The sequence below is a fragment of the Natator depressus genome, chromosome 12 (genome assembly GCF_965152275.1).
Source record: "Natator depressus isolate rNatDep1 chromosome 12, rNatDep2.hap1, whole genome shotgun sequence".
NCBI classification, from domain to species: domain Eukaryota; kingdom Metazoa; phylum Chordata; order Testudines; family Cheloniidae; genus Natator; species Natator depressus.
The window spans coordinates 14,793,763-14,815,268 of record NC_134245.1 but is presented as its reverse complement, the minus strand read 5'-3'; the positions used below and the strand labels follow the sequence as shown (position 1 = coordinate 14,815,268).

At 43.5% G+C, this 21,506-nt stretch overlaps 1 protein-coding gene across 4 annotated transcripts in view; it reads right to left on the bottom strand.

The window, feature by feature from the left end:
* TOX3 (TOX high mobility group box family member 3) overlaps positions 1-2,572 on the bottom strand; it is an 83,199-nt gene extending 80,627 nt beyond the window's left edge. For 2 of the 4 annotated variants that reach the window (XM_074969136.1, XM_074969137.1), the window contains exon 1: positions 2,019-2,572. In XM_074969136.1, coding sequence (XP_074825237.1) covers positions 2,019-2,120 — 102 coding nt within the window. In that variant the 5' untranslated portion in view covers positions 2,121-2,572. The remainder of the gene's footprint in view (positions 1-2,018) is intronic. The other 2 variants (XM_074969138.1, XM_074969139.1) reach the window with 1 other exon arrangement.
* Positions 2,573-21,506: the final 18,934 nt, after the last annotated feature.

Here is a 21,506-nt window from a genome sequence, read left to right as displayed (position 1 = left end):
CTAATTTCCTTTCCTGCCTGCAATAAAAATTTATTCAGTATCTGATTTTAGATGTGAACTTTATGTGCATGTGCACCAACTGAGTTTACACAACAAACTTCAGGTTTTGGAGCTATTCATGATTTTGGATGTAACAAGCACTGTATCAATAAGAATTTACACAGTAGATTGTAGTGGCTCCAACATAAGTACACAATGTGTATAATACAATAAAAATGTTAATGAATAAATAAATTTATGTCAAGTAAATGACAAACGTTTTCAAAATTGGTTGGTGTACCAAACAACAATGCATGTTTACTAGGCATTTTAGCATTTCTGAAGCCTTTAACAGCATTCAAAGCTTGACACTCATGTTATCTTCATTCATGTTTTCTTTTAATATTAACTATTAACAAAGCAGCATGCTAATAGCCTCCGTGTTGTATTCAGTGAGAGCATGCGCAATGTGTGAGTCATGTACATTTCCCGGGAAGTCTGTTCTACATCTCCCAGTGAAAGCATATCTGTGTTTTGAATAGCAAGGCAGCTCACAAAACAGCACTCACAAGCTTCAACATTGCAGCGATTGAAATTAGAATTATTATTTGAAGAGGAATAGAAAAGTATACTTGTGACATCCACCTGTATGTCATTTTTTCATGAGAAAGTTTCTCCATACTCAGATATTGTTCCATCCATTTATTCTGATCCCAAATTATGTCTCCCCTGAAGTGATCTCTGTGTTTCCTCAAACTTTAACTAGGCATTCGCAAAGGATTCTAGAACTAGAGTTAACATAAGTTAACACATTGTGCAGCACCCTTTCTTTCCCCAACATTTCATATAGTACCTCACAAAAGGCCCCAGAGGTTGGGCAAACACAGCACCAGGAAAAACACAGTGTGAAAGGGACCTTTATGTACATCTGAGAGGGCCCAGTGCTAATAGCTCAATGTGCTATTGACACATCCCAGTGCAAACAGCTAAGTCTTTTTCAAAATAGCACGAGTCACAGTGTCATTCTTAACTTCGCATTTTCCATCTTTTGGTAATTTGTGAAACAAACTGTCTTGATATTATTTAAAGACATATTTTGTAAATAAATTGACCCTCTGGGGAACATCTACTTCTTCTGACTATCAACATCTGTTGTGAAATCCACAAAACCACAAGAAAGGTGTGAAAAACAAATATAGTAAGCACTACTGCAACTTCTTTGACAATATCCAAATCAAAATGGTTATTCCCTTTTAAAGTTAGCAGCTGAGGTACATAAACCTCTAGATAACCGTCCACTTTGTAATAATCCTTTATTTAGCAACTCTATAAAACTGATCTGAAATAATCTGAAAGAACAGAATGAACGAGTTATTAGAATAATCTCTTTCTTTCCCCCACAACAGAGATGCACTGTCTGGAAGCATCATTTCCATCAGAACTCTGCTATAACATAACACTGGGAGCAGAAGTCGGTCCAGCCCCTGAAAAACTTCACAAGTGCTGGCCCTGGATAGAAATCCCACTCTGCTACTATGGACTCAAAGAAGCTGTCCATTGTTCCCGACATGTGGGGGAAAAGCAGCGCATCTTAAAGTTATATTTCATAAAAAAACTGCACAAGATCCTTTGCCCAGATGAAAACACTTGATTCCTTAGTAATTCTCTTGTGACCAATGAAACGCTACAAGCGGTAACATGATGTAGCTGTTCAAAGTGTAACACATTTGTGTTTACAGATGTAAATGCAATATTACAAAGCTGTGCCTTTCAGACTGGGGGGGGGGGGAGACAGAAATATTCTCACAGAGCAAAAATCACAGTGGCTCTCTCCATCAATGCATGCCAGGGGAAAAGGGAGCATTTAAACTTTTAAAGGACATTGTGTCCCATTTTGCAGTCTCGAAATGTAAGTTTTAACCTGCTGGATCAGTACTTAAAATTCCCTCCTCCTGAAATGCCCCCCAGTATGCACCAAAATCTAATACATACAGAATAAGCAATATAACAGCAACCTGAAGAAGAACAGAAATGATCACCTTGTTGTAGCTGTAGTAGCCCAAACACTGGGCAAAGTCCAGATTGGAAGGGTCTCCGGGAAGAGAGCTGCCAGCTGCAGCTGGGTAAAATCTTACATCCATGCTGGGGGTGGTTTTGGTCCAAGAAGTGCACTTCGAGAAAAGCGCTGGGAGGTTATAATAGATCCACCTTCAGTGCCCTTCCCTGGATCTGTGCTTCAGGGAAAGGACCAAGTTGCTGGAGCTAGCGAGGGAGCCGACTTTTCCTTTGAGGCGAGGGGGACGAACAAGGGAAGGGACCGAGGGAGGGCAGAGCCAGAGAGAGAAGAAAGAGGCGGTGGGGAAAGTGCAGGTAAACAAGGGAAAGGGAGGAGAGGGGAGCAGCCCAGGTAGGTGTCTCTCTCTGCCGGGGTGGGGGAGGCAGGACGGGCTGGGTTTTTTGTTTGTTTGTTTGTTTCTAAAAGCTCGGGGCCAAGCCACAGGGTTTGCCTCTGCCTTGAGGAGCAGCTGTACACAAAGAAGCCACGCGCCCGGCACGGAGACGGCAGCGGCTCTCCCCGCTGCGCCCTGCCTGCCCCAGGAGGGTGCTCTGAGCTCTGCCCGGGGCTCGCTGGCCGGAGGGGGAACAAAGGGCTGCCCCGCTGCCGGGGCGGGGGGGGGAGGAAACAGGGTCCCGCTCACCCCTCTGCCCGCCGGCAATCCAGCCGCCCCGCGCTTGGCTGCAAGGCAAGCGGGAGAGAAAGAGCTGCCCGGCCCCGCTGTCCGGGAGGGGGGTGAAACCAGGCTGGGGGGGGGGGGTCTCCCCGGCTACACCGAGCGGAGTTCAAAGTGCTGGAGAAGCAGGGGAGCCGCCGCCGCTGCTACTGGCACCGCTCCCCAGGAGGAATGAATCAGTGAAGCGGGTGGAAACAAGGGACCGGGGGGCCCCTCCCCGCGCCCGCGCTCCCACCCCTCCCACGGCGAGCAGCTGGCGCTCCCTGCGCACCGGCTGCCTGCCAGCGCTCCTACACGCCGAGCCCGGCGCGCGCTCGCCGGGCATGCCCCCCTGCGCACGCCCAGCCGGACTACAGCACACCGCGCGCGCACGCCCGGGGGGGGGCAGTGCGCACGCCCTGGGGGCACACAGCCACCTGCGCCCCCACCGTTCCGTCCAGAGCAGGGACCCAGCCAAAAAGTGCACAGCAGACGTGCCCAGAGGACACTGCCCATCGGTACATGGAGTGCATAGGCAGTGCCACGCAATGTTTGCACAGATCTACACACACACACACCCCCCCGTGCACAGAGAGTAGAGTGCATGCACATACCCCCCATCCCATCCCACGTGTGGAGCGAATAGAGGAAGCCCAGTGCTCGCACACAGTCACATATACACTGTACAGCACATGCCCCATCTGCCCTCACAGTCACAACTACAATGCACAGTGCTTAAAGCTACAGTTGAAGTGTTGAAGTGTTATATAAATGCCTAAAATATTAACAATGCGCCCACAAACACACAGTGCCCAGGGTGCATGCTGTGACCGCATAAATGCACACATGAAGCAAAGTGCATACAGACTGCGCACACACAGCTGCACATGCGAGTGTACATAACCTACTCAACGTAAACATAATGCAAAGTTCATGCAAAGTGTACAATGCATGCATACACACATAGTGAACAGTTTGTACATATATACACACACCTACCCCCTCCCCATTTCTCTGATCCATCCTCCACTTTCCCCATATCTATTCCTCAGTTTCTCTTAATCCACATGCCCATATCTCCCTGCCCCTTTGAGTCCTTCCTGCTCCTCCATTTCCCCCCTTGATTTTCCACTTTCATAGTTGCCTCTTATTCATCCACCGCTCTAGGACTCCCAGACTTCAGTTTCCCTAGCAAGATCTACTCCTTCTTTCCCTCCTCCTCAACACTTTCCATATCTTGTATCTAGAGAAACAAGACCATTATTCACTTGAAAAAAATTCTGATAATTTTCCATAGTATTTCCTTTAGTTTGTTTTCATTCGACAAACTTTCTTTCCTTCTTATTTATTTTTGGTCTTGTTTTGTATTCAAAAGGTATTCCAATAACTGGATGTAACCGGACCTTTCAATTCCTGTCCTATTTTCTTGAAAGATTCTAGGTGAGTAACTTCCACCGCTGCATTTTTTTTAAATTGCAGCTTGTTTTGTAATGTACTTTATTGATTCATAGTGATATCTTGCTAGCTGAACCTGGAAGTAGAAGAAAGAAAAAGATTCTTATAGCATATCAGACTAAGGCTTTAAAACATAATAGCCTGCCCACAAAAGCTAGCGCTCTCTCTCTCTCAAATTCTTTGGAAGCCAATGTGAAAGGGAGAACAGTAATCCAAATATGTTTACTCAACCATAGTCACCACATTATTGGATCTGTTGTCACAATAGAGATCTATGGAGGCTTTTGTATCCCAAAAATGTTAGCCACAGAACTTTTAAACAAGACCCTGTATGGTAGCACTCATATTTCTGTACAGTTGTTGTAGGAGGGGGCATGTCTTGTACATCTGCTCATTTTATCCTTCATAAAACCAGATGACAGAAAAATAAAGGATTCTTGTGACCCCAGACTGTGAAGGAGCCAGGGACCAAGGAAAGATGGATCTCTGGATCCAAAAGAAGGCTGCAGCCCCTCCTCTCCACTTCAGCAGTTAGGAAGCTGAGGCAGCCTCTCTTTGAGCCTAGGTCCACCCTAACACCAAACTGCAAAACCCACCACCCGTAGAAACTGGCAAGATGTGTGGCCAAAGGTCCTCATCCTCTTGAGAAGAGAGGATATTCCTATACATGTTGCAGTTCTTGACATGGTATTGTTTTCATAAGGTTTTTAATTTCATTAAAAAATAAGCAGAGGATTTCAGCACAAAATATATGTTATACAGAGGAGTGCCTAGGTCATTTTTAAAACATGTTCATTTTGAAAGGCTCCACAGAAAGAGGTGGCTATAGACTTTAGGGTCCAACAGGCTAGTGTCTAATCTTCTAACTTACTAGAAAATTTAGATAAGTACAATTTTATTGCACTTTCATGGGTCTGAGGAAATGAGGGAGAGACATCTGTGTGGCTGAGTCCTGAACGACAGCTATGGGAGATACCCATACAACTGGAACGCTGGCCCACCAATTAAAGTCCATTGCACAGTCCAAACTGACAAGCCTCCCCATTATATCATTTCATAACCAAATGTAGGCAGGTCTTATATATGTATGCGTATGTACATGTGTGTGTGAGCAAGAAGATGATCCATTTTTCATTGTATAGGCAGATTGGGCTGTAAACGGTAAATGAAATGACCAGCACCAATCATGATGTGTCCTAAATTAATTTTTGCAGACACCTGAAAGACACACAGGATTTTAAAAAGGGGACATTGTCCCAATTGTGCTCTTATCAGTTTAATATTGGTTACATCCTGTGGCTCGATTCACTCCTGCTAGCACAGGGAAATCCAAATGACAGCACTCATGATTCCTTCTCATAGAGTCCACGTAAGAGGAAAACCTTTAAGCTCCATCTGGGATGCCGCGGGAATCAGCACTTCACCCCAACAACCCTTCCATAGACTCCCCTCAGCCAGAGCCATCAACATGTTGACTGCAGACATCCCAGTAGAGGGGAGGTAATGGTTGCCTTGAGCTACTGCAACCTCCCAGTTGAAAGACTTCAGTGCTGAGATCCCTGCACCTTATTCTACGCTGATCCCAGAGAGGCATGGCATGAGGCAAAAAAAAGTTGTCTAGCCCAAAAACAAGCTTCTGAATCCAAAAATCGAACATGGCATGGAGGTGCATCTTTACTTACCTATTACATGTATAAGTAAGGCCATACACCTTTTATAGGAGCACACAAGTGCCTTAACAGAGGAACAAGATATGCTCATCCAAATACTGTAATCAGCTTCTGGTTCAGTCAGTGTATGCCAATTTCAAACCTCCAACGAATCAAAACTAACAGCGTGCTTTGATGCTGGAAGCAAACAATGGTTGAAATGCGCATGGTGTGTATACAGTGCAGTCATATGCAACATGTACCATGTAGCAAAAATATTTACACTCATGAGACAAATAAGTCATTTGCCAAATAAAAAAAATAGCAGAAGTGCAGAGCCTATTCCAGAATTTATACAGCCCTTCAGAATGTAAAATGTTCTTGGAGATCTCATCTACAAACAACATTGACAGAAAAATGATAGATAGACAGGGATGGCAACTCAATTTCTAGAGGAGAGAAGAATTTTGAATGAGGCTTAACAAGTGCAAGCACCAAAATCTGTCTATTCACTTGGAGGCTATACTCCTGGAAGACATTTATGCAAGGTAGGAAAAGTCGCTTCTTAGCTGTGACTCCACACATTATTTATGACAAGCAGTTTTTCTGAGAAACTATCACAAATCTGAGGGCAACTCCCTAAGTGCCTTATTCTGCTTTTATACGATTTTTATGAAGCCAGTGTATAGGCATATTTCCACTGAATACAGTGGGACTTGCATAACTAAGGTGAGCATGATTTGTCCCCAGGAGTCTAATTGTTTTTGGCGAGAGTTGACTGAAAAATGTCCAATGGAACAGGTCTATTTCAACTAAATTTTGTTTCTAAATTATAATACAATATTTTTAAAAAGTGAAAATTACAACAAAATGTTTTGATTTTATTGAAATAAAACATTTCAATTGATCTGAAAGAAAAAAATGTTCAAAAATTTTGTTTCACAGGAAATTTAGAAAATATGGCTTTTTGCACAGAATAAAAATTCCAGTTTTCGATCATTTCTAGTTAGTCACAGGATGTAAGTATGAATTTCTAGTGACAGTTATAATTGATCAAGTGAGAGCAAAGGACCATTTTAAGGTGAAAGGAATGGAAACTAGGATGTATGCTTATTACCTTTCTTTTAGAACAAAGCATTATGTTTGTATGAGATATTGTTCCACGGAGAATTTAACAATTTTGAAAATAAAACAGGTATGTAAGGGGTTTATTTTCTCAACATCTCTTCAAGTTCATGAGATAAATTGAATAATTCCTGCTACACTTTTAATGGCTACATACACAGCCAAACCATATTGATCTCACTGGTTTATCTAAGGACAGAATGTGGTCCCCAGCGTTTCTATCATTTTATATATTTAATCTTAAAGGGGCCCAGTAAATTTCACTCTGGTTATTCACTTTCATATCCTCTAACAGAACCATGGCTTTGAAATTCTACTTTCTTTTTTCTTTCAGAGCAGTTGTATTTATGAATTATTGGTCATTTTAAGTGCATGTTCCATTCTTTTCATGGTGTAATAAAGTAAGCATCTTTCTGCAGTAAATGGAATACTCTTGGCAAGGATTTCCTTTGAAACCCGCCAGCCTTGAATTTGAAGAAACTTTTTGAAATGTACCCTTTTGGTAGTAGTATAACCTAATCTAGTAATGCCAACGATTATTAAGTCTGAGGTATCACATAAGATATGACTCTGTTCCATCCTCAGCTAAACTTTCTTCTGAATCATCATCATCATCATCACAAATCAATTAGCCATAAAGAACACTCAGACTCCTGGTCTATGGAAAGCACAGAAAATGTATTTAAATGAATCAGTAATAGATATATTACAAAAATATGCACATATAAATTCACTCCCGCCTAAAAAATGGTATCTTTGACTTAAATCTGTAAACCCTCATGTTCCAAGTCCAGTTGGTTTTGTTACATCCCTGACAAGTATGTTTTCCATGCAGTAGTAGACGTGGGGAAGCAGTATGTCTAGAATCAGAGAAAAGCACAGAAAATCAGGACTGTTCATAGGCTCTAACCGGTGACCTTTTTATTATTCTCTGTGAGACTTTTTACAAGTCATTTAACCTCTGCTCCTCAGTTTCTCCTTTTGTAAAATGGATACAATACTGTGAGATGCGAGCATTATCCTTCTTTTTCAATCACAGAAATTGTGATACAGAGGTTAAGGTGACTTAACCAAGGACACAATGAGTTAATAGTGGAGCCAGGATTAGAGTAGACCTCAAGAGTTCCTAGTTCTATCCTATGAGTAGACCATGCCATCTGTCTAGCATTTACACACTTACAACCTCAGTAATCAGAACTTCAGTACAGTAGTGTGCAAATACAGCAACTTGAGTGAACCATTCCACTGGTGATTTCTGTCTGATGTTACAATAACCACACTGGGAGAAGGGAGAGAAAAAAAGAGAGGAAAAATTAGGGTGGGGAAAAGAGGATGAGGAAAGTGAAGAGGAAGGGGAGAAGAAATAGGGCGGGGAGAGCAGTTTTGACTGTAATAAGGCTGTAACTCACAGGAGTGTTGTTAAGAGATTATTTCTTTGCCTCACTCTCATGATATGGGACAGAGTTACAAAGACTGATACCTCCATCACATGATAGGTGTTATTATCCATTGTTTTTGGCTGTTAGAGAGGCTACTGTTAGACTGACTTACCTCTGATTCTCCATCCTACTTGGAAGAAGATGGCGATTCGGGTGAGTGATCAAGCTCTGATGTTGTCCTTCAAGGGAGGGTATCACAGTCCCATCAACCATCAAACCATTCACAGAGCAGCAAGAGAGGAACAGGGAGTACAAGATGTAAAAAACGGCAAGAGAAGGACAGCACCAAGGTGAGCTACTAACTAACTTGCTTAGGACCTAAGCCCATTGAAGTCAGTGGAAAGACTCCTTCCTGTTGATTGCAATGGGCTTTGGATCAGACCTATAATCTACTTACCAAGAACATAAGGTTGCCACCTCCAAAACGCAGACAACACGGCTACTGGCCTCCCCTCCACCACCAGCCTGACCCTCCTCTTCCCCTCTTAGGTGTCCTACCACATCAGCCTGACCCTTTTCTGCCCTCCTCATGCAGATGGCTGTGCAGGTGGGGGAGGCTGGGGGTGGTTCAAGGCCTTGCTGCACTCTGAGTCCGAGCCCGTGTCCAACTGGGGATGAAGGTGGCTCTGGTCCCCTGTCAAATACACAAGCAGCCAGCAGGGAAGGTGGCCCCACAATCAACTCCCCACCCCCACATCTCTTACTGAGTTGGAGGCTACAGAGTCTGGCTGATCCCGGAGCATGCTGGGAAGGAGGGGAAGGCAGCCCAGTCCTCCAAGGGAGGCTCAGCTCTGAAAAGGATAAGCCCATGGGAAGTCTCTGCTGAGCATTTCTTCCCTTTCACTCTCAGGGTGGGGGAGCAGGAAAAGGGCAAAAAAAACCCTGGCAGTTCTTCCCCAGCCAGACCGGTTGAAAACCAGCCAGATGGCAATCTTACCAGAACAACAGCTGAGAATCAATAATATTTTGATTCATCCCATGAAATAACAGTTATCATGCTGACTTTTGAGTTGATATGATTAACAGCATTTTAATTCATCACAGTTTATCTTAATCATGGCCATGCCACTTTCTCATCAGATCTTAGGGTCAGCTGGCACTTCGAAATGAAACTGATGACAGGAAGTAGGCTCCCTCCTTCCGAAACAATGAGTCTGATAAGAGACCATTTTTACCATTAACATGAATTTGAATCAGATATTCATTGATATCGATGCTTCTGCTCAACACAATTGTCCCAGGTACAGTGGGCACCATTAAACACTCAACATTCACCGCCCAGGGTTGTTGCAGTAAACCTGGTATTTTATTATGGAGGCAGAGTGGCCCAGGAGCCAGGACAGGTGGGTTCTAATCATGGGTTTGTTGCTAGTCTACAGTTTGATCTTGAACAAGTCAGTTAACCTCTATTTGCTTCAGTATCCACATCTGTAAATTGGGACTAATGATACTTACAATCCAGTTGACATCTATGAATGAAAAAGGTCATACAAGAGCCAAGTGTTGTTATTATTATAACACTTTACTTAAAATACACAATATTGTGATACTGTAATCGCTTCAGAGGCAAAAGTGATGTATGTGGTTAGTGGAAATCCCATTTCTTATGGTCTTTGCCAAAATCAGGAAGTGCAGAAGTTTGTGAAACTGGAAAAAAAATCAAAGTTATTGATTGTTTTCAAACTTCTAAAAATGTTTATTTTAATTTTTGTGTGGAAGGATCATGTTTGTTTTTATTTGTCTGAATTATTTCATCATCTCAACTCACATCTGACATTTCTAACCATGTTAAGGCAGAAACTTATTATTTCAAGTTATTTACCGTCTTTGGAGCACAGACCGATACTGCTACTGGTATTTTATAGTAAAAAGTTTCCTACTTCTTTAAAACTCTGTTCCATACACCTTCAAAATTAACCTGTCTGTAATATAATAAAGTATAAAATTACTTTTTGGCAGAGTGAATATTCTGTTGCTATTGTCTACATACTGTCTTATGTACGGTACTCTGCCATACCAGCATATATTTTTTGTGGGATAAGGACCACAGGACTGACCTCAGAGCTGAAAACAAAACAACAACAACAAAAATTAGAAACTAATGTAAAAATTAACTTATTCAAGAAAGCAAATGACTGGAATGGCTAATTTGATTATGGTTACTTGGATTAATATTAAAGGTCTCAATAATGTTGTAAAGGCTTTAACTGAAATTAAGGAAATGTAGCCCAATAGGTAGCCCCTTCTTGAAAGAGGCACATTTTAAAGTGGGACAAGATGCTTCTTTTAGAGTCAGTTGGTTTTGTCATGCATATTTTTTCTTCTGCATCAGTTAAAAATTAGGGGTGTGGGTGTGCTATTCATTTATGTATGCCCAGGTATGGAATATAATCTATATAAATTGTTGAAAGAAAAGAGAGACAGGTCTCTTTAAAAAAAATCTACTTTTTAAAGGAAATTAAATGAGAAATATGTTTATCAAGAGGAACATATATGTTCCTAATCAAGGGCAGACCAAATTCTTCTTGAACTTCTTTAATATTCTACACAAGTTTAAAGAAGGAGTACTTATCATTGGCAGGTACTTTAATTGTACTCTAGAACCAAAAGTTGATTATTGAAAGAATTATTTTACTTAAATTCACTTATAAAGTCTTAGAGACAGCTGGTGAACTTTACATCTGAATTACAAAGTTTACACTTTTTTCTCCTGCCTGCATGAAATATACTCACCTACACTTTCCATTATACATTTTCATGCAATTAGTTGAAAGACACATCACATGGTTTGATCATGTCCCACTCTTACTCATCCTAAGAAACTAGTTTGGTAAACCTACCTTTAATTCAGTTGTATCATGGAGACGTTCTAATGAATTTCCAAGAAATTAAAGACCATTTTGGATCTGCAACACTACCCTTCTACCAACATTTACAGCTCCGATACTATATTTGTCATAAAACTAGTAAACAGAATTTTAAGAGAAAGTTCACTAGCTATACAGGAACTGGTTTAGAATTGTACCATCTCACAAACAGACAAACGTTTGAGCAAAATATATAAAGGGTATAGAGGAAGAGATAGAGGAAAAAATCTTAGAGAAATACTCATTAAGGAATGATTGTCTGCCATGTGTACCTGTAATGGAGTCTTAGGTGATTCCTCCCTCAGAAGGTGGGAGGACCTGACCATGCCCAATTATCTATACTGGGTGATTTCAAAACAGGCCCCACTTTCAAGGGGTGGGGCTCTGCCCTTTGTGAGCCTTTTTAAGTCTCTCTGGATGGGGAATCAAAATGAAAGTCACAAATTCTAATGTATTCGGGGATACTTCCACCCTGTGGCCCCAGCAAAGAGGGGAGTGGCAAGTGTACAATGTTGCTAACTATCCAGCACCACCTTAGGAGGGCTTGGAAAAAATCCTCTGGACGGACCTCTGAGTCAGGCTCAGCCTTTCTGTCTTACCCTGGGAATTTGCTGCACTCTCGTCAGGGTTGGGGTGAAGGTCTCCTGGCTAGGAGTTCCCTCCACAGCTTCAGGAGTCACCATTGCTGTCTGCTGTTCAGGGCAATCCTGCTCCACACTCTCCCCTACTTACTGTAGTTTCCTCCCTTTCATTCAAGATTGACAGGCCCGGAGGGATGTGGCTAGCCCTACTACCAGGGCCTCTCTGTCACCTTCCTGGTCCATGTGGGGTCTATGCACGCCTTCACAGTACCATTCTAAAGGAATAATGTTTTATTAAGAGGTTGTATTAATGGTACCTTGCTCCAACACAGTTTAAAAAAAATTATAAAAACCACCAGTGACCAGTGCTCGAGAAGATGTGAAAATATAAGATTTATTCATATCTGGTGAGACTGCCCACAAGCACAATTTTATTGGGGCAGGACTGGAATAAAATCTAGTCAATAATTGGAAGTGGTCTTCTTAAGGACTCATTAGTTATCCTTTTAGGTCTCCTAATTAATGACGTAGCCTTCTGAGATTATAAATCTTTAATAACTCCTTTATTAGTAGTAGCATGGTTCTTATTAGCTGGGAATTAGACAAAGAAAACACTTTACTCTGTAAGTACTTGCTACAATCGAGTTTGGGACATAGCATAATGGAGTTATTAGTGCATCAAATTAAAAAGTGAACAAAGTATGCAAAAGCAAATAGTAAGATACCCAGTTTCTTTTTATTGAATTTTCCGATAAGATATATTCATCTGCAAATCTGAAACACTTCTTTTTTTTTTTTTGAGAATTAAATGAGATGTTGCTTGTGAAAATTTCCAGTGAAAAGGACTGTCTAAGATAGCAAGAAATACAGAAGACAAACATGATTCATCCCTCCTTGAAAAAATAAAAAAAAAGAAAATAGGACTTAAAACTGTGTTCATAGAATATAACAAAGAAGTGTGCTTCAGCAAAGATTAACTTTATAACTTTTTATAATGGAAAATATCACACTGACTCATGTATTACAGAAATACTGTAAGAACGTGTTGTTTTACTTTATATATCATCTTTTTGTTTTGTGTTTGTATAGTGCCTAGCACAATTGGGTTCTGGTCCATGGCTGGAGCTCCTAGATCAGGTATGGGTAAACTTTTTGGGCCAAGGGCCATGTCAGGGTTGCAAAACGGTATGGAGGGCCGGGTAGGGAAGGCTGTGCCTCATCGAGCAGCCTGGCCCCCACCCCCATCCGCCCCCTCCCACTTCCCGCCCCCTAACTGCCCCCCTCAGAACCTCTGACCCATCCAACTCCCCCTGCTCCTTGTCCCCTGACCACCCCCTCCTGGGACCCACCGCCCCTAACTGCCCCCCCGGGAACCCACCCCCATCCAACCCCCCTGCTCCCTGTCCCCTGACTGCCCCGACCCCGACCTCTATCCACATCCCCATCCCCTGACAGGCCCCCCGGGACTCCCAACCCATCCAACCCCCTCCCACTCCTTGTCCCCGACCGCCCCCTCCCAGGACCCCCGTCCCTAACTGCCCCCCCCAGGACCCCACTCCCTACCCAACCCCCCCTGCTCCCTGTCTCCTGACTGCCCCCGCCCCAAACCTCCACCCCATCCAACCGCCCCCTGTCCCCTGACTGCCCCCCGGGGCCTCCAGCCCCTCAACCAAACCCCCCTCCCCCCACCCCCTTACCATGCTGCTCAGAGCGGCAGGACAGGCTTATTGGAAAGCCTGGGAGGTAGGCGGGCACAAGCCATGCTGTCCACGTGGCGGCATAACTATGGGGGACGGGGGACAGTGGGGGAGAGGCCGGGGCTAGCGTGCCCGGCCGGGAGCTCAGGGGCCGGGCAGGACGGTCCCGCGGGCCAGATGTGGCCTGCGGGCCGTAGTTTGCCCACCTCTGTCCTAGGTGCTACCACAATATAAGTAAGAGATAGTAAGACCTAATTTGAAAAATGTTTAAAGTTAAGCATGAGCTTAGCAGTCTTTTAATAGAGTGACTTAAGCATGTGCTTAAGTGCTTTTCTGACTTGGGGCCCCATTTCCTAAAAGGGCAATCTAGGGACCCACACAGCACTCCAATATAATCTTTTAAACACATTGTTGTACCTTCAAGAATCAGGCCTGGTTTTTTAAAGAGTAACTTTATTAACTCTAATTCTGACTGATGCTGGAAACCAGATCCCAGCTCATGCCAAGGTCCCCGAGCTCACTGAACACTTACTACTCCTGGGGGAATTCTGCACCACTACACAGTGCAGAATTTGTGCAGAATTAATGCTCCCTGCAGAATTCTATTTTTTCCCCCGCAGAATTCGTGATTTCAATCAAAATGCTTCCTTTTGGTGGAAATCACAAATTTCAGCCCTGTGCATGGCGGGCTCTGGGTGTCTGGGCTGTTAGCCCCACGCATGGTGGGGTTGACAGCGGGAGCCCCAGCTTAGTGACATTTCTTGAATCTTTTTCGTTGTCTGTATTGTTACAGACATACTTACTGACAGGTATATATTACCAAAATAATTGTAACTAGCAGGATTATATTGTGTTATTTTGACAAATAAAAAATGCAGAATTTTAAAATATTGTGCACAGAATTTTTTACATGAGTAACTTACAAATGTATAGCTGGAAACTGGTCTGGCTCACCTGTGTTAATGTGTGTTAGCATTATCAAAATAGATATTAGAGTCGTAACAATGTATTTAGACTTTATGGAATGCTTGTAGGATGCTGCATGTATTATTTCTATTCTATCCCACATTATAAGGTAAGGCTTCAGTGTTTGGTCTGTAACTATAAAAATGTTTATTAAAACTGTAAATTCCCTGTAGTCAGGAGAGAAACATTACCAAGTGTGAAATATTAGTTTACGCCAGGAGGAGTTATCTTTTGCCAGTCAAGTAGGACTGTTGAATCCAAATGGGCCATTATGGAACAAAGAATTGTTGATTTCTCCCTCCCACCCACCTGTCGCAGGTAGGTACACCCCGTCACGGATGCTGGGTCACATATGATGAGGAGAAAGGGGAAAAAACCTGTATAACAGCTGGTTAGGTCCCTCGTTCGTGACCCTAATTATCAAATGTGGCAGCGGGGCCCAGTGGCCAGAGTCAATAGAGTAACCCACCTCTGTAGGATTGTGTGGCCTATTGGCCCATTGGGAAAGTGGAGCGCCACTTGGGGGGGTGACACCCAGGGTAGGGGGACTCGGCCCCTCCCTGCTCCTCAGAGTCCCAGCCCAGGGCCCTGGCAGTGGTAGGGGTGCTCACCACCAAGTCAGTGGGGATCCTCCCAAAACATGCTGACCAGTTCCCCAGTTCACTCCCTGGAGAAGAGTCTTAGTCCCCTGGGCTGCTTCTGACCCTTTCTCCCTCGGCGATGCTCCACGGTTCCCCCGGGTCTCTGGGGTCCTCAGGTGGCGTAGCTCCTGCCAGCACAGTCTCTTCTCCAGGCTTGTCAGGCAGTCTGGAGTCCATCTGGAACGCTGCGTGCCGTGGCTCTGTACTCGGAGCTTGTAGCAGCTCTCTGGAGAGTGCCTGCAGTCTGCGTCCTCCCCTTGCAGCAGCCTTCCCAGACTGGATTGGGCTGCTTCACTTTATATTCTGCCTCCAAGCTAAGGATGCCCAGCAGAGTCAGAGGGGTGGGGCTTCCTCAGCCTGCAAAGCTAACCCTTTCGGGGCTGGCGCGGGGCAGGTACACCATGTCATACCACCCACGAAAAGGTTGCATACAGGCACGCTCATCCCATCAGCTTTTACTTGAGGTAGGGGATAAAATCCCTGACCAGAAGGAATTGAGGTCTCTTTATGCCAATGGCGGGCAACCTGCAGCCCATCAGGGTATTCTGCTGGCGGGCCGCAAGGCAGTTTGTTTACATTGACCGTCCGCAAGCACAGCCACCCACAGCTCCCAGTGGCTGCGGTTCACTGTTCCCAGCCAATGGGAGCTGCGGGAAGCTGCGCAGGCCACACGGATGTGCTGGCCGCCACCTCCCACAGCTCCCATGGGCCAGGAATGGCAAACCGCAGCCACTGGGAGCTGCCTGCCAGCAAATTACCCTGATGGGCCACAGGTTGCCCACCTCTGCTTTATGCTGTCTGAACTCTGAGGGGCAAAGATTCCTAGACATAAGCAAGAAATCCCCAAGCTGCTTGGCTTGAGTTAGCCCCAAGGACATAAAAGTTTGCTTATTACAGAAGCTTCTGTTACCTTTTGAACTTAACATTGTACCTTATTTGTGTGTATGCTTACCTGCTTTAATCTTGTAAATAGCTCTTATTTCTTTTCTTAATTAAAAAAGCTTTAGTTAGAGTATTACAGGATTGGCTACAGGATTGAAATCTGAGTACAATTGATCTGGGGTAAGTGACTAGTCCTTTGGAATACTGTTGTGATTTTTAGTGTTTAGTGTCCATCTATCACAGTGGTTCTTAAACTTTTGTACTGGTGACCCCTTTCACATAGAAAGCCTCTGAGTGCGACCCCTCCTTATAAATTAAAAAAAACTTTTAATATATTTAACACCATCATAAATGCTGGAGGCAAAGCGGGTTTTGGGGGTGGAGGCTGACAGCTCACGACCCCCCATGAAAGAACCTGTTGACCCCCTGAGGAGTCCCGACCCCCAGTTTGAGAACCCCGATCTATCACATAGTCCAACTTGCTGGGTGGCAAGATAGACTGGAATGTTTAAGGGGACTGTCTGTGACTCCATGGTAAGACTGTTATAGTGCTTTAGGTGTTCACACTTGTTACTGGGTTACTAATTATAGAACATACCACCAGTTTGGGGTTTCTGCCCTTTGACGGTTGGGAGCCACTCCAGACAGAGTGACACTGATTTTTTCTGCTGCTTCAGGAGGCTGGGTCTTCCACCCTCTGGAGCTGCAGGCAGATTTCACCCACTGCTCTCAGACTCTGCAAATTCACATTTAGTCAAGCGCCACACTCTGTTCTTAAAGGGCTGCCCCCACTACCACGCACATGTAACACTGAACAGTACAGCCAAGAGCAAAACCAAACCAATTAAATATGTTTTGAAACAACCTCCAGGTTCACTGCTAAATACAATGCTCTACAATAAAAGACGATTTCAGTGACATTGATTCTTACAGCAGCCTAAGTAATCAACGAAGAATTTTCCATGTAGTTTACACCTTGCCTTTTAAAATGAAGTGACTAAAACGAAAAAAGTGTTTGTTTATCCTGTCTAGGTTGATTTGTAAAACATATTCTCTTCCTTTCTCTTTCCCCACCCCCTCTTCCTACCTCAGCCTGCCCTCTTCCCACACACAGTTTCCTAAGCTTGCAGAGGGCTTCACCACAGAGCCCAGGGACAGGGAGATGATGCTCCCATTCCTAGTGGAAATTGGGATATCCTTGGAAAAAGGGCCCTTTTTTCATTCACTGAGAGTACAATCTGGGACCCAGTTCTGAATGCCATCAACTGCCTCTAAAATCAGTGGGAGTTGACAGCTCACAGTATGTCTCAAGAAATGTTCCGTACCTTATGTATAGGTAAGGATCTTATATCTGCAAAAAGCAGCTTCTAATTTAAACATTTACTGCATTTTCATATGCACATGAGCCCATTTAGAGACTGAGCATAGGATAGCTGAACATTTGGCTCAAAACAGATAAACCAGACATTTTAATTTTCAACAAGTTCCCTTTAATTCATTGGCAATTAATTTCAGAGTAAAAATATATCAATAAGACTTGTTTGTGCCTTTCAGTCACAAGTCCAAGCTTTTTGTTATTACATTATTTTTAGTGCACACAGTTACTTACCATCAAAAAGATTCTCTGATAAAGTTCTCCTCTCGAGAAATATTCTTTTTGTAGACCCAGCCAGTGGAAAAATAGTATTCATTTGTAATACCCATCGAAGCAGGGGTGGGGGATCAGAATCAGCTGAAAAGAACTTGTTTCATTAATACACACTGTGATTATATTTGAAATGTTAAATTTGATCAAATATCAACACAGCATTCAGAGTGAAATAATCTCTCTTAATTTACATAAACCTGCCTGTGCCAAACAGAAGTGTGTTTGCTTTCAAGCAGGTGCACATCCTGCTATGACTAAATCTCTAACTCATCAAACCACTTTACCAGTGTGGGACGTGCCCTCTTTTCTGGAACAGCTTCAAGCTTTCCCCCCAGCATTTCAGCCACCTGTTTACTGAGTTCATACTCCAAAGGAGATGCATGCAATTAGAAACAAGGAAGTGAAAATAAATGACCTTGTTTGTTATTTATAACAAAGGGACTCAGCAAAATTAATGCAGTGAAGCCTGACCTTCTGACCTGAAAGAAAGAATCACCTCATTCCTTTGTACTAGACTCACAATGCTCCAGCGCCAGGCATTGTTTTGCAGCTTTGCCTCTTTTGATGACCTTAAAGGAATATATTCTAAATATTAAATGTTTCACAAGGTAGATTGGGACATTTTCATTAAAAAGCATGGTCAAACAAAGGCAAGTGAGCTGTGATGAAAATTGTGATATTTTCTTGTTTAAAGTGTACAGGTAAATTATGTGTATGTGTTCTCTACTAGTACTATTACAGCTTTTCCCATTGAAAAAATAAATATGCAATGCCAGGTACTAAGAGCTGTGGAATATATCCTTCAGTACTCAGAACTGCTCAAGAAGGAAGTTGTTAAATATACAACTTGGTAAAGAAAACATATTTTTGTGTAAGTTGTTTGCTTCACATGTATCAGATCATCATATGACATGCAATATATCCCTACTACTAATAGTGACAATGGCTTCTTTCTTTTTCATTAGTACTTTTTGTGTTATCTTGTACATTGATTTGAACTAGAAATTCCTTCTTTTTACAAGACCTATTCTCTGGCATTTAAATGTTACATTTTATTGGGTTATTTTTATGAATTTAAGTGACTTCCAATGTGCACATTGATCCGGAATGGGGTGTCCAGTGGTAATGGAGGGCAAGGTGTTAGAATCTGTTTATGTAATGAGATTGCAGTCTTTTTTTATGGGAGTTCTCACAAAAAGAACATTATGTAATTACAAGGCCAGTTCTAGTTCTTAACTTGTGACTCTCCAAAACAAGGCTGTTACTAGTAAAGTTAGTCAGAATAATTATAGAAAATGAAAGGCTAAAATATTTTGATGTCTCTTACTACAAGTACCTCCTGCAAAAGGTATTGCTTGGCAAAGCGTTCTCTAAAACTTTCATTTTTTTTTTTACCCAGCTGATGTGGGTTACTGCAGGCCCTCCACATGTATTAAGGCCTTAGTTCTCCAAGTTTTTTTGCTTGAGTGGACCCCTGTGTCCACTGTACCCCTTTGACTTTAGTGGGGAGAAGGTGTCCATGCTGTGTGGAGTAAGTTGCAGGATCAGGGTTACATCTCTCTAGGGTGACCATATGTTCCATTTTGGCTGGGACAGTCCCTTTTTTAAGTCCTGTCCCAGCCATCTCGACTTTTCTGGCAAAAGTGGGTATCTGTCCCGTTTGTTCTTGCCAGTTGGCAAGAGAAAACAGGACAAATGACCACTTTTGTCAAAAACCTGGGGTGCGGTGCAGAGAAACGTGTGTGTGTGGGGGGGAGACACTTAGTGATGCCACCCCTACGCAGGGGAGAGGCAGGGCTGGGGGCGGGGGAGATGCAGGCAGAGATCGGGTGAGCAGTGACCTAAGCCATGCGTGGGGAGGCAGGCAGGGCTTGGGCAAGCTGCTCATGCCAGCCCTGGGGGGGAGGGGGTAGGTGGTCGGGCCAGCAGCTTGGGCCAGTCCCACACTGTGTCCTGTTTTTCCCTTTGGGAAATATGGGAACCCTACGTCTTGCCATACCACTTAAGGTTAGTGGAGTTGCGGGTGGAATGTGGATGAAGCTAAGAAGGAGTGCCAGTGAGAGAGCCCCTGCCTAAACCTCAAATAGGTCAGCACACAAGAGATAGCAAAGGTGGGACCCTTATTAACATGGATCTAGTGCTCTTACTGAACCACACAAGTGGCATGCAGTGTCTGCAGCTGTTGGAGTAGTGGGGGTGGGGGCTCTCTGCCCATCCACCCCTCCCACCCATTCTTCATACTCACAAAGAGAGGGGGGGAAATGGCTTTATATGAGTGAAGTGACTTACGCCCCTTGAGAATACAGAGCTGAGTAATGACTTGTTCCTAGGCTAAAAACATTAAGATACTTTAACAAAGAAAAACCTGAAGATGCATTTTACAGTAAAAGATTGAGCTGAACTTGAGCTGTTTTGCTGAATCAGAGCCTGAAACAAATATTTTATTCTGAATAATTTTTGGATCGAGTCACAAGTTGTACATTGTTAAATTCAAAATCGGTGTTGTGCAGGATTCTTTGATTTCTGTTCCTTTACTGGGTGAGTATAGCTAACTGGGTGCTATTACAAATTGTCAAGTTTACGAGTTCAGAATTTATTCTATGTGAATTTGAAGTAAGGAATTTCAATGAGCCTAAGAGAATTAGATACACAAGTCCAATTCAAATTCAATAGGAGTCAGAGGCCTAACTCCCCTAGGTTCCTGTGAAAATCCAACCTTGCTGCATAGAAAAATTTTAGTGGTCTGGCTGGATTTAATTTAAATATTCAAAAAAGTCTGGTTCCTCGTGCTAGAACAGGAAGAAGCATGTTGTTACATAGCCAGATATTTCACAGGCATACAGTGACCCTCTGGCTGCATAACCCTCTCAGTTCTGAGCTTGAAAGTTCCACACCCATATCAACTATTGACTTTGCAGTGCACCATTAAAAGGGAACAGCGCTGTTCAAATTGCTGTCCTTGGTGAGAAATGAAACCAAAGTTCCCTTCATTCCAACTCCAATTCTCATCCAATGGGAACAGAAAGAATCCCCTGAGACGTTTTGAAAAGAATAGAGGATAATGCTGGTGTCCTGGCTAACATTCCCTATCTCAGTAAGACATCTTCTAATGGCCAAGGCTGCGCATGAGCTATTGCTGAGCACATAATGACTTTGCAATGAACCACTAAGCCAGTCATTGCTCTGTACTGAACAGCCACAACTATAACTCACTGCTTCATAAAGTGTTTTGCCATTCCTTGAGTGTGAAAGGTGTGTGACAGGGTCAGGCCAGATGGCTACAGGAGAGTGATAGAAGGCAGATATATTAGCCCCAGGTTAAGTAGGTCCCTTTTCCCTGGGTAAGGTAACAGGGAAGGTTCCAGAACAATCAGGAATTTTCTGGAAACAATTAAGGCAGACAGGCTGATTAGAACACCTGCAGCCAATCAAGAAGCTGCCAGAATCAATTAAGACAGGCAGGCTAATCAGGGCACCTGGGTTTAAAAAGGAGCTCACTTCAGTTTGTGGTGTGCGTGCGAAGAGGTGGGAGCAAGAGGTACAAAAAGTTGAGAGTGAGAAGGCGTACTACTGGAAGACTGAGAAGTACAAGAATTATCAGTCATCAGGAGGCAGGTCTTGTGGTGAGAATAAAGAAGGTGTTGGGAGGAGGCCATGGGGAAGTAGCCCGGGGAGTTGTAGCTGTCACACAGCTGTTAAAGGAGCCACTGTAGCCAGCTGCAATCCACAGGGCCCTGGGCTGGAACCCGGAGTAGAGGGCGGGCCCGGGTTTCCCCCATCCCTCCATCCCCCCCAACTCCCTGCTTGATACCGGAGGAGTTGATCTGGACGAAAATGTTGATTCACGAAAATTGCCAAACTAAGGG